The 12,751-nt window shown below is 42.3% G+C and overlaps 1 protein-coding gene across 1 annotated transcript in view; it reads right to left on the minus strand.

Annotated features, from left to right (window-relative positions):
* Nucleotides 1-256: 256 nt before the first annotated feature.
* The window catches only part of ZC3H6 (zinc finger CCCH-type containing 6), a 41,674-nt gene continuing 29,179 nt past the window's right edge, over nt 257-12,751 (minus strand). Inside the window, exons 9-12 of the mRNA XM_066611850.1 lie at nt 11,837-12,090; nt 8,774-9,201; nt 6,311-6,553; nt 257-2,505 (exon numbers count right to left, since the gene is read on the minus strand). Coding sequence (XP_066467947.1) covers nt 1,001-2,505; nt 6,311-6,553; nt 8,774-9,201; nt 11,837-12,090 — 2,430 coding nt within the window. The 3' untranslated portion in view covers nt 257-1,000. The remainder of the gene's footprint in view (nt 2,506-6,310; nt 6,554-8,773; nt 9,202-11,836; nt 12,091-12,751) is intronic.

Here is a 12,751-nt window from a genome sequence, read left to right on the forward strand (position 1 = left end):
TCAAAAAAGGAAGGAAGGAAGGAAGGAAGGAAGGAAAACAAGCTCTATCACATACACTGCTCTGAATTCATTCCAGGAAATGTTAACTCTCACAATTTTGCATTTTTAAAGCATTTAACCACTTGGCGGTTCACTAGTTCATGAAGAGTCTTGGATTTTCACTGTCTTTTTTAATTTGTTAAAAATGTCATAGAGACACATGAATACATATTACTGTAATTACATCAATACAAAAAAAGCAATACAAATTAAACAGCTGAATACAAAAATACATGGAATACATGAACACCACAATGTGACATAGCACTAATTGAGAATAGTGTATACAACGAAAAAAGTAAATACATTTTTTACACATACAATTTAGGTGTGTTTCACTTTTAATAGTAATGTTCTAGTTATGTCCTTTGCAATTCCTTCTATATACAGTATAGAATAAAATACTTTAAAAAGTTGTTTCAGCTTCTCAATATGCAATACAGTATCTTTTAGGCTAAGAATATCATGAATAAAAAATGATGCTTTGTGTCAAATGCTCAGAAAAGATTTTTTTTTTTAACTTGCATGTTTGGCTTGATAATTGTCATCTTAAGTAGTCTCTCAATGTACATTATATTGCTTGAACCTTTACAATCATACAAAAGTGGCAAACATTCTCTAAATGCTGATTTTGAAAAGACACATTACACATATACAAGTTCCCAAAGTAAATCTTTGATGATGATTATTTACAATGAAGGTGCTTCTTTCAGATCTAACATGATATACTTATTTTTAAAGAGATCAATGATTAGTCTCCCTGAAATGGGAAAATTATATAGAAAATACCAACTTGGCAAACACTATAGCTTACTGTTTACTGCATGTGGTTCTGAAAATAGCAGCCCAAAAGTGTTTCTGGTTATAATTTAAAAATAAATAAAGCATTGAGGTAAACCTATTACAAAATTGCAGAAATCTGCATTATTCACAATGGTAAAAAGTCTCAATAAACCAATAGCTAACAAAAAGGTGAAGCAGTTGGGTCAAAAGTCTTGAATACGTCTTTCAGTGATTTGTCATCTGATTCCAAATTTGGATCACTCTCTGGTATCTGAGTGATCTGTCCAGGTTGCCTCACTTGCCTCTGATCACTGTACTGTGGTCTGATCAACCCTGACAAAGCTTGGATGGGAAGATTGTGCACTGCTGGAGCAGCACTGGAGTGCTTAGCCTGAGATTTACCGACACTACTCACTTTTTCTGGACTGGCATCTCCAAACACTTCCAGGCTTTTTTCTATGTTTGGGGATGATTTTTGAGGCAATTGTTCTTCTGAGAGAGTAGCTTCATTTTGGCCAGCATTTTTCAAAATGCCCTTTTTCTGGTTCTCTCCATTCTCCCCTGAATTCACTGGAGAGGGATCAGATGAAGTATGATTTCTTGGATCATATAAACTAATGCCACTAAGAATTGAGCTAGGAGTGCCCAATCTAGCACTAGCAGATGATAGCTTAGGTGCATATGGAGGCAATACATCTGAATCGGATTGAAAATGTGCAGCTTCTGAAGACTGTGTTGTACTAGCATTAGACTTGGCTAATCTGGGATCTGCTTTTGAAGGCAGAGAATCTTTCATTATTCCATGATGAGAGTCCGTACTAGACAGTCTGTGGAGTCGGGGGTCGATAGTTTTTTGCAAGCGAGGGTCTCCTAATTTGCTTGCTATGTTACCAGGGTGCAATTCTGCAGGATGGTCCAGAGAGCTACTTCTGTTTGATAAACTGGAGTTACTTTTTGCTTTTGCTGCTAATCTTGGGTCAGATGGCATTGCACTTGGGTTGGGATCACTTTTGTTATTCCGTAATTGATTAAACCTCTGGTCAGCTATGAGTGGAGGAAGGGGTAAATTGATTGAAGATACTGGGTCAGGTTTTGGCAAAGGTACTGGGAGGAGATCTTCAGGAGCCCATACAATATGTTTAGCAAAGTTGGGTTTGTTCAGAACAATATCCATTTTAATGTGGCTGAACTGTCTAAGCTGAGATCTTGGATCTCGTAACGTTACTCCAGGTAGAGGTTCCAACGGAATTAGAAAAGCTCTCTCTCGCAGCTCTCGTTCTACATCCTCTTCCTCCTCATCCAGTCCTTTCTGCATGACCTTGACACTAGGGTGTGCGTGATGCAAATCGAGCTTTGCTCCACCAGCAGATGAACTTGCATGACTGCTTTCATTACCCTTTAAGATTCTAGGATCTCGTGCAAGTCTTGGGTCCAAAACTCCTGGTTCAGAAGGTTTTCTAGCATTTGCTCTTGAAGCTGATCTCAACCTGGGATCAACAGCTTGGTTTCCTGGGCCTCGCTCTTTAGCAAGTCTTGGGTCAGTAGGCATTACACGCAACTGCTGGTCAACTGACTGCTGCTGATTTCTAAATGTCTCACTTTGTTTCTTTAAGGTTTTTAGTATTGACTTGACACTGCTCCCTTCTTCCTCTTCACTACTGGAATACCAGTTTACATTATCATCTACAAAAAGAAAAGACCCCATGCAAATGTCATTAGCATGTTATGTATTGTCTAAAGATACAAAAAGTATAATTATCACCAGTGCCTGGAAACTTTTACTAAAACTGGACTATACAAAAGAGGGAAATTCTATTTCCCATGGAACAAAACAACTGCTGTAAGCACTGAAGAAGTCTGATACAATAGTTTGTATTAGCTAAACTCAACTCTTAAAACAAATATCAAATGCTATTTGTTTGATACTCTCAAAGAATACCCTTTATATAAAAAGCATAAACAATATGCACATTGCTCAGGCAGCAGAACTATGTAGAAGATCATAAATGGCAAAAAAGTCAATAACATGGACTGTCTTATGATAGCTAAGTGCCATACTGCCATGTATCAACAGAAGCACACCATACAAGATGTCAATATTAATAGTTCTGTCTAGGTCTCAGTTCAGATGTATATGTTCAGATGTAATATGTTTACATGTTCAGATGTAAAGCACTTAGCACACTGAAAAAGCATTGCATAAATACGCAAAATATTTTAGTGGAATGAAAAGCAACTAATCACATGAAGGAATAACCGTCTGGCACAAAAATATTTCTTTACTTTGTTACAGCTATGCAGAGATCAAGAGAAAAGGAAAAGATTAGGTGGTTTTTCTCAGCACAAATCACCCGACTGTCAATTCTTTCCTCCAACTTCACCCTCTTACAATAAAGAACTTCCTTTCTTGCCAACACCACAGTGTTGAGGCAGGTTCTGTGCATTCACCTTTTGGGCCCAGGATCTAGCTCAGTGTAGGTAGGAACACTGCTTGGGTAGGAACAAAGTCTGGATTAATGGACACTAGAATCTAGCTAAATTCTATACTACTAGGAAAGGGAACTACAGTTTCAAGGAGATAATGCATGTATTTGGACTTTTAACCAGTACTAGTGCAACAACAGTCTTCCATTTTATAGGAACAGCATCAACTCTGCTGGGGGTGAATATTTACCTCCACTCCCCATGACCTGTGTTCCCTATCACTCCTTCTAAGGAGTGCACAGAACTCTATGTGGGCTGTGGGAAGGCAGGTCCAGAGCACCCAGTGGTGACATCACCATCATCACTGAGCTCCAGAGTGCAGAGAGAAGCTACACAGGATATCAGTTGTAGCTATGCAGTCGTGCAACTTACAGGGAACAGTGCCCATGTTTTTGACAAATATACCAGGGGTGGCCAACCTTTCAACATTAGGGATCCTGGGTCTTTATCCATTGGGTAGAGGAGGAATTTTCAGATCTCACAGATGACAAACTGCAACTGCTGAAATTTCCTCTTCTACCCAAAGGTTAAAGATCCAGGAGCCCTAAAGTTGAAAAGTTGGCCACCTGGATATATATAGTAGGAGCCTTGCATCAGTGGATTTGACTAATCATGGATGCTAGGGTCCCAGTTTAATTGTCCTTTAAATCCAAAAAAAGTGAATGAAAATTGGGTTTCCTACCTTCACATGGGAAAAAACCACAATGTTTCCAAGCCTCTCAGGACTAAACATAGCTCTAAAGAACCACTTTTGGACTCCCTTTGTTGCATAGCAATGTTTCTTAACCAGTTGTACTCGTACCATCATTGGTACAAAGGGACCACCTAGCAGCAAGATCAGCCATGCAACCTGACAAGCAACAGTAGGAGGTTCAGCTCAGTGAGCAGAGCCCAGTGTGCGCTTTTCATGCACTCAAAAAGTCCTCCTGTCCACCCTGAGCCTCTTACCAGTGTTTGTCATGTTGTGTCTGACCTTCCAACCTGGAAATAACTTGCGAGGACATCACTGCCATATACTTCCTGTCATACTTCCAATAGGTGGATCGTGCGAAGTAGTACGGTGGGCGATTGAGAAACGCTGTTGTATAGTATAGAGCAGGGGTGCCCAAACCCCGGCCCTGGGGCCACTTGTGGCCCTCAAGGCCTCTCTATGCGGCCCTCAGGGAGCCCCTAGTCTCCAATGGGTGTCTGGCCCTCCGGAGATTTGTTGGAGCCCACACTGTCCCGACGCAACCGCTCTCAGCATGAGGGCAACTGTTTGGCCTCTCGAGTGAGCTGTGGGATGAGGGCTCCCGCCACTGCTTGTTGTTTCACATCTGTGATGCAGCAGCGGCAGCAAAGGAAAGGCCAGCCTTGGTTTGTGCACGGCCTTTTATAGGCCTTGAGCAAGACCTTCATTCGTTCATATAAGTTCATCTTTAATATATTCATTTATGTAAACCTATTCAAATTTGAAATGTAAATTAATTCGGCTCCCGACACGGTGTCAGAGAGATAATGTGGCCCTCTTGCCAAAAACTTTGGACACCCCTGGTATAGAGTTATACCACATTAAGCCACTAGATGGTGCTGAATGTAATTGAAGTTAATGGAATAATTTCATTCTGGAGCCGGAGTCCCTGAGGCAGTTCATGTCTAAACACAGTCACGTTCTGGCAACTCCTGTGACACCGCTGGAACCAACCGTATTGGCTTCTGCCTTTCCATTGGACCATTTCAGCGACGTGGAGAGGGGGGATTTGCTGCATGGGTAACAGTCTATCCTCCGTATCTACTTTACCCAGGCTTCGCGCACTGGAGAGGACCTCCTCTGGGCATGAGGTCTGGTCTAGGGGCAGGAGGTCTGGTCTAGAGGGTAGAGCCTCCATTTGCTTGAAGATAACATCCACAAGGTTGCCTGTTTGAGGCCACCAGCACCGTGCGACCTTGAAGCAGCTGACAAGCTGAGCCGAGTTATTCCATCTGCTCTGAACGTGGGAGGATGGAGGCCAGAATGTGAAACCAGATCAGAATGAAACATCTGAATGTTGTGGTTCTTGGAAGATAGAACCTTCTTTCAAGTGTAAAAATCCCTACGGGGATTTAATATAGCCTGCCTATGTAAACCGCCTTGAATAAAGTCTTGAATAAAGACCAAGAAAGGCAGTATATAAATACCTGTATTATTATTATTTCTGTTCCAGAACACTATTCAGAGCGCGATACCATAGTCTTCCAAGACTGAAGGATGCCAACAACAAGAATTTCATTCCATTAACTTCCATTACGTGCTCACTTTGGCAGCACATATACTAAATTGGAACTTTCATTACATTCAGCCCCATCTAGTGGCTGAATGCAGTATAGCTCTATACCAATGCATTCTGGGGTGACACTGGGAGACCTGGAAGTGGGTCTTTAGATCTATTTTTAGCCCCAAAAGGTTTGGAAACGGCATGATTTTGCAGCATGCAGGTAGGAAACCTGGTTTTTGTGTTCTATTTTTATATTTAAAGGACATTTAAACTGGGACCCTAGCATCCACAGATTTCATTACAGAACCCCCACGGATATCAACATCAGACCTGCACTTGCTGTAAATGATAGATATAAAGGAAAAAAAACACAAGAAATTATTTTACTTGGCTACCAAAATGTTAAAGAGCAGCACTGCTGCTAGCATTTACTTTAGTTCTGCAAACTCTGTTCAGGCACAGTTCCATGCATACAAATGTGGAGTGATCTTGATGAGGGAACAGCCCCATCATTACCAGTAAAGATGCACTGGGTCAGGAGGGATAAGACAGGCTAATCTCCATAATGAAACCTGCAAAAGAATTTCCTCCCTCTGTGGAACAACCTGGGGCTGATTTTGCAATGTATGCAAACATTTTAAGTAAAAATAACAACAAGCACAGGCAGACAGTAAACTGAAAATGTTTGTAGGCTTTTAAAAAATGACTCATGTACAAAAGCATCATACTACAGTACTGAAACTTATTTAAGCAGCAGAATATGGCAATACCTTCTTCTCTGCTCAGCGACCTCTGACACTGATTGCTCATCTGTTCTCCGTCATCTTGTTGCTTCTGACTGAGCCTTACAAAAAGCGCTTTCTGCATTGCAGGAAGAAAGTCTGGTACATTAATTCCTGAATTGTGGCCTGCCGGAATGGCACAGTCTGACTCATACTCATTTCCACTGTTGTGTGAATCTGAAGAAATGTGGTGAGGCTGATGATCTGTAAATTCTCCTTGCCACGTACAATCTGTATTCAATATTACACATAATTAGCATCTATTTTGGTCATAATTATCAAGCAATATTATCATTTGATTATCACTTCTTAAAGCCCAGATTCCAACATTCCTTCACATTCAAGAGAGACCCCCAGAGATACCACCCAGGATGGAACTTGGGAGATGAAGAGGTGAGGTAGCACAGATAGGAAAAGGATTAATTCTCAGCAAGACAACAAGCAAGGTTTGGCACCCTGCATCACTTCATCCTTGACTTTCTCCCATGTAAGTAGGCAGTTGCTATTCCCTCCATTACCTCTTTAGTGAAAATAATACCTTAACAATCTGCTGAGGAAAAAAGAATAAAACCACAAAGATGAATGCGGCCTATTTGAAGAATTAAAACATAGTAGGAGGGGGTTAAAAATGATGGATTTTATGCAATTAAAGTTGTAGGTGATAGACACCATGAATTCTAAATTACGTAACAAAGTAATCATAGAGCGTATTGAATATGTATGTATAACAAATGTCTGTTTTTCTCTATTTCTTTTACCCCCCCCCCCCCACCAATGCTGGCTAAGTGGCCTGGGACATGATGAGAAATGTTCCTGTAGTAGTCGTCCCTTTTCACGCCTGCATTAGCCAAGCTTTCTACTGAGACTGTCAAGTGTCTGCCTAGGTCAGCAGGCTCCAAACTATGGCAGGCTAAATTCAACATCAGGAAAAAGTCATTCCCTGGTGGTGCATTCCATTCTGTGCTGCAAGCTCCTATCTTTCTAGCCAATCTGATCAGAAACATGTGCTGAGCAGCTACTTCTGCATGGAGCCTGCTGGGGCAACAAGTAGTGGACGTGGCTGCCCTGTGCAAGTTTCTAAGCTGATCAGCTGGAAAGAGGCTGTGGTGCAGAATGAAAAGCTGTCCTCTACTAGAGGACAGTGTTTTTTTTAACATAGCAGTCTGTGATCTGGAGACCACTGAACTAGGTAAAAGGGTGGGATGGAGAGGTTAGATGGGTTTCACTCCTCCAATCATGAAACTTAGTGCCCAAAACTATCCTTCCCTGTTCCCCCACTGATGCAGCTCTGCCAAAAAGGTACATGTTGTATCCAGCGGGGGGGGGGGGGGATCAGGAGGCTTGCAGGGAAAGGGAGAATTATTTCCACTTGCCCCTCTCTGTAAGCCTCCCACTCCACAATGGGTTTGCTTGGACCTGTGCCAGTGCCTCAGCTGGTGCAAGTCCAAGAAGAAGAAAGCCATACATATTTCTGTGAGATCTAATACTGTACTGGTTTGCAGAAGGCACACCCACTTACTCTCCAGTAAATGCAGGGACTGGAATTCTTGAGACAATGTAAATAGATAGCGATAAGAGCTGCAATCTTAGCTAGATGCATTCAGGGAATTATGTTTTGTTTCTCTTGTTCCCTTCAAGCCAGTCTGCAAACTTTACCCTTTTAGTGATCCTTTTGGGGGACTTTGTGTCCTTGAGTAGATTCCTGGCCCCATCTGGTGAGCATTTATACAGGTTGAGCCTGTTTATACACAGATTTTATATCCATGGATCTGGCTCTGCTGGACCAGTTGAGTGAGACTTGGCTCAACGTGAACCCTCCAAAGGCAACCAGAGCTGTGCTCTGGTCACCTCTGGAGGCCTTTCTGAAGCCCAAAGAGACTGCGCACGTCCACCTACAGCCTCTGCAGGCTTCAAAATGGAGGCAAAAAAGCAACTTTCTGTTTCTCTCGGGAAATTGGAAGTGACATTTTAATGTCTCTTATGGCTTTCTGAGGCCCAGGGACAGTTTCTGCTTCCTGTTAACATTCAATTAGCCTCCGTTTAGCATGCAGGCTGGTTGCCTGCACATCATGTTCTTCAGTGAAGCAAAAATGTTGCTTGGTTAAGCAAGAAACACTCATGCTTCAATTGCTTCTAAACAGAAACGAACATGTTTGGGACAGGGAGCCATCAGTTACTTGATTTTTCTCTGTAAACCACTTTGTGAACTTTTTTTTTGAAAAGCGGTATATAAATACTGTTGTAAATAATAATACTGTAATGGGCACTGGGAGGCGGATCTGTGGGTTACTGAATCTGTGGATGCTGGATTCATGGATATGGGGGAATGGGTGTACTTCAGAAATTATAATCACAACCCTTCTCAATCACCATACACATCAAATCCTTGATAGATGCATGTTTAATTCATAATTCTAACAAAAGTATAAAGCTTCATATGTTAAAACTTACCACCAGCATTATTGGTTGTCTGGAAGTTATGTACAGCCTGATGTGAGTAATAATTGTCATAGAAATTGGCTGCATTCTGAAGAGACTCATAACCGGGATTTGGTTGCCTTTCACCAGGAATTTGTTGATACGATGGGCCAGGAGGGCAATGATTATCTCTAGGCGTGTTTGCCATATGTTCATACGATGCACCAGGTGGTGTTAAATGTGGACCACTCTGAGGTCCATGCACAGGTCCGCCAGCTTGACCCTGTGTTCCTATGTAACCTGGAGGAAGTGGTTGCAAAGGTGGACTCTGTGGTCCAGGAGAACCTGGAAGCCCTGCTGGTCCATTATGTCCTGGGCTTGACTCTGCATTGTACATATGCAGATCACTTCCTTCAAACTCTGGTCCTGGTGGTGATGAGCTGTTATAAAAAGCTGGTGGACTGTAAAATAGAAGGTTAATAGGTCAAGAAAATCATATATACACTAATAGCAAACTTGGGTAGTTGAGTACCCATCAGTGTGGAAGTAAAATTGAGCTATTCCAAAATAAGGCAGCAGTTTCCACATACTTGGTGAATCCCCTAACTATAAAGAATTATGTATATTTCTAAATTAAAAGCAAAAGACAAAATTCCAAAACACACAGACTAAGACAGAGAATGTTCACTGGCCACTAGGAACCATGGAATGTTGACATCAGTTGGAGAGCAGGAGAAGGCAGGGGCTGGGTAAGGGCATAGCCCTACTTGAGCCCTGAACAGCTTATCAAATCTGGAATGGGCTTTAGGTTTGTGAATATTTTGTTAAATGTTAGGAAAAACTCCAACAAACTCTCACTGGTTCCCTCTAGTGAGCATTTATACAGGTTGAGCCTGTTTATCCACGGATTTTATATCCATGGATCTGGCTCCGCTGGACCTGTGTTGAGTGAGACTTGGCTCAACGTGAACCCTCCAAAGGCAACCAGAGCTGTGCTTCAGTGAAGTGGTGAAAATTCACTGAAAATATTTATAAAGACTGGATTTGGACAGCCAAGTCCTGTACTTTTTCCTCAAATAATTGTGGGGGAGGGTCCACAACTAAATGCTGCATCTAACCAGCTTCTCACATGAGTGATTTGTTTGCTTTTAGACAAATAGGACAACACTGGTAAGTGCTCTACCTTTCTGTATATGCTTTCCTGTTCATGTGGCCCTCCATTTTTTTTGCCTGCAAAGTGACACACTGGCAGAAGCAGTGCTTCTGAAAGGGTGGCCTGCATAATAGGCTCTGCAAGCACTTCAACAGTCTCTCTCTCTCTCTCTCTCTCTCTCTCAGCCCTTAGTTTGCCCCTTCCCCCATAGCATACTTTGCCTTCTGAGGCCTCCTTCTACTTCTTCCTTCCAGAGCCTCGGCAGAAGCAGTGCTGCTAAATGGTCAGTGCTGAGAACCCAGTTAAAAAGTGGGTCAGACAAAGAGCTTCTGCGGGCCATAACGGGCCTGCAGGCCTTATGTTTGACAACTCTGTTCTGGAAGAAATGGAACAGGACAAGCTAACTATACACACTCTTTAAAAAAAAATGGGTTTGGGTGGTCTTGCCTCCTCAAGGGTTTTGTTTTGCTTTTTAGAAAGTTTTAAAACTCTGCAAGCCTCTTGAGACATGACCTACATTCTGGTCCACCCTCCCCCAGTTTATTTATTGGTGGTCCTGTTTTGGCTACATAGTTATTGGCCTTTGACTACTGTATTAGAGGCAGAGATATCTATGGCATTTGTATAGCACTTTTACACATTTTATGTGCTTTGCATGTGTTACCTCATAATCCTTAACAACAACCTTGTCCAGATTTGCAGTGCAGTCTGTCACTATGTGACACCAGACTTCATGAAATCAGATTTTTTTGAAGATGTCCAATTGTAAACTCAGACAGGTAGATTAAAGATCACATCAACTTTGAACTGTTTGAAATATCAGTTCAATCACCACAGTAGATTAAACAACAAGGACCTGAATTTAAACACAATTTTTGAACACGCGTCCTCCAAAATGTTATGCATTCTTGCAGTTTGCTATTGGCATGGATGAAGTTTGCTTGCTCAGCAGCTCACTGTGGCAAACTAAAGCTTTCCCTCACAAATCTATGTTTCATACACAGCAGAACCATCTTTTTCACATTTTTATACTGCCCTTCCTCCAAGCTCAGGGTGGTGTACATGGTTCCTTCTCTCCTTTTATCTTCATAACAACCTTGTGAGGTAGGTTAGATTGAGACAGTGCCTTGCCCAAGGTCAGCCAAGAAGCTTGATGGCTGAATGGGGATTTGAACCTGGATCTTCCAGCTTTAAGTCAAACTCCAGAACCACTATACCAGCGTTCTCCAAACTACAGCTCGCTGCATTCCAAGATTCTCTGTCCAAGTGCAGTGTGGCGGTGGCGAGGCTTTACCGTTCTGCACCGCAGCCAACATTCATTGTCCCGGATCTTCACACAGACTCATGCCAAGCAGCTGCTTCCGCTGCCTGTCGCCCCAGAAGGCTCTGAGCCCCAACTTCCTGGCAGGAGTGGCTTACCAGCACAAGTTTGTGTGAAGATTGGGAGTGACAACGATTGGCTGTGGCATGGAATAAAAAGGCTTTCCCACTGCTGTGCTGCATGAAGAATCTTGGAGCACCTGATCTGGCCCAAGGGCAGGGGTTTGGTGGCTCCTGCACTACACCATAACACAGTTCTCCCTCCTTCTTGCCTTAAAAAGGATCAACAGGCCTTCAAGGTCAGAAGGCAAAGAGAAAACAAGTGCAGTGATTTCAGCAAACAGCATTATGCTACTGAGCCTGGATAGGGGAAGCCAAGTGCTATTATGCACGTGAGCCTGTCACTTTTCCACTTTTGGTGTTAAACAAGAGTGTCCCACTTGCAAAGTTGTGGTGCTGTTCTATGGCGAAGGAGAAAGTAGGAAGACGGTGCAAAGGGGCAGAGAGGGAAAATGTAGCAACCAGGTGGACAAGTGGAGCAAAGGATCCTACATTTAATTGAAGCCTGCCATAGCGAACTCCTTTATTGTCTCATGAGTAATTTTGGCAGTTTTAATACGTACGTTTTTCCAATCTTGTGTGCTAAATCCACAGTAGGTTTAACAACTATTTCAAAGAGAGACGGAATTTTCTTGAATTCACCAGAAGGATCCTGAAAATCTTCTGCATCCTCCTCAGTAAACGAAAATGGTTCTGGAGGAGTTGGCAGAAGTCCAACTCCTGGAGGTGGCTTAGGGAGAGGAACTATACCACGTTTTCTAAGTTCTTCCACTTCTTTCTCATCATCATTTTGTTGTTCCTCCTCTGTATTCAATACCTGAGACACACAACAGAACAAAATTTTTTGTGGTGTAATACTTTAGTGGTCATTAAATCCTTACTAACTGGGAATGTTCCAAATTGGTTTCTCACATTTAGCAGAGGAAGAGCAACTGTCTCTAATCACCTCAGCACAGCTTCTCCCTCAGTGATTCTAATTGGTGTTTTCTTTGTTTCTCTCTTTAGGCAGTGAACACTTTTGGGCAGAATACCGTTGTTTTATTTTTTTCGCTATGCAACTGATTTCATTGAAAAGCAGTACATAAATGTTCATATTTAATAATAAGTACTTATGAAGTTCTATTATTGGGATTCCCTCTGCCCAATTGTGAAAAGCTAAAGGTAGGTTACATCTTTAAAACAGAGGTTCTGATCTCTGTATTGCCTTAGTTACAATCTGTAAATTCATCTCTGCAATTTATGCATTGAAGAGTTTTTTTATTTTTCTGTTTGCCAACCTATTGCAAGCATGCCGCTAGTGGCATGCAGACACTTCCTAAGAGGATAAATTGCCTGACAAGGTCATGCTCGCTGACACAGGGCTCCACAGCTGCAAGTGCATGACACTTTCCCCAGCATGAAGCCCAGAAAGGGAATGACAAGGCCCTGGGGCAAGGTGAAGATAGCCAAACAGAGGCTCAGCAGATCATGTGGGCCAG

Source organism: Tiliqua scincoides, chromosome 1, assembly GCF_035046505.1.
Source record: "Tiliqua scincoides isolate rTilSci1 chromosome 1, rTilSci1.hap2, whole genome shotgun sequence".
Taxonomy (NCBI): domain Eukaryota; kingdom Metazoa; phylum Chordata; class Lepidosauria; order Squamata; family Scincidae; genus Tiliqua; species Tiliqua scincoides.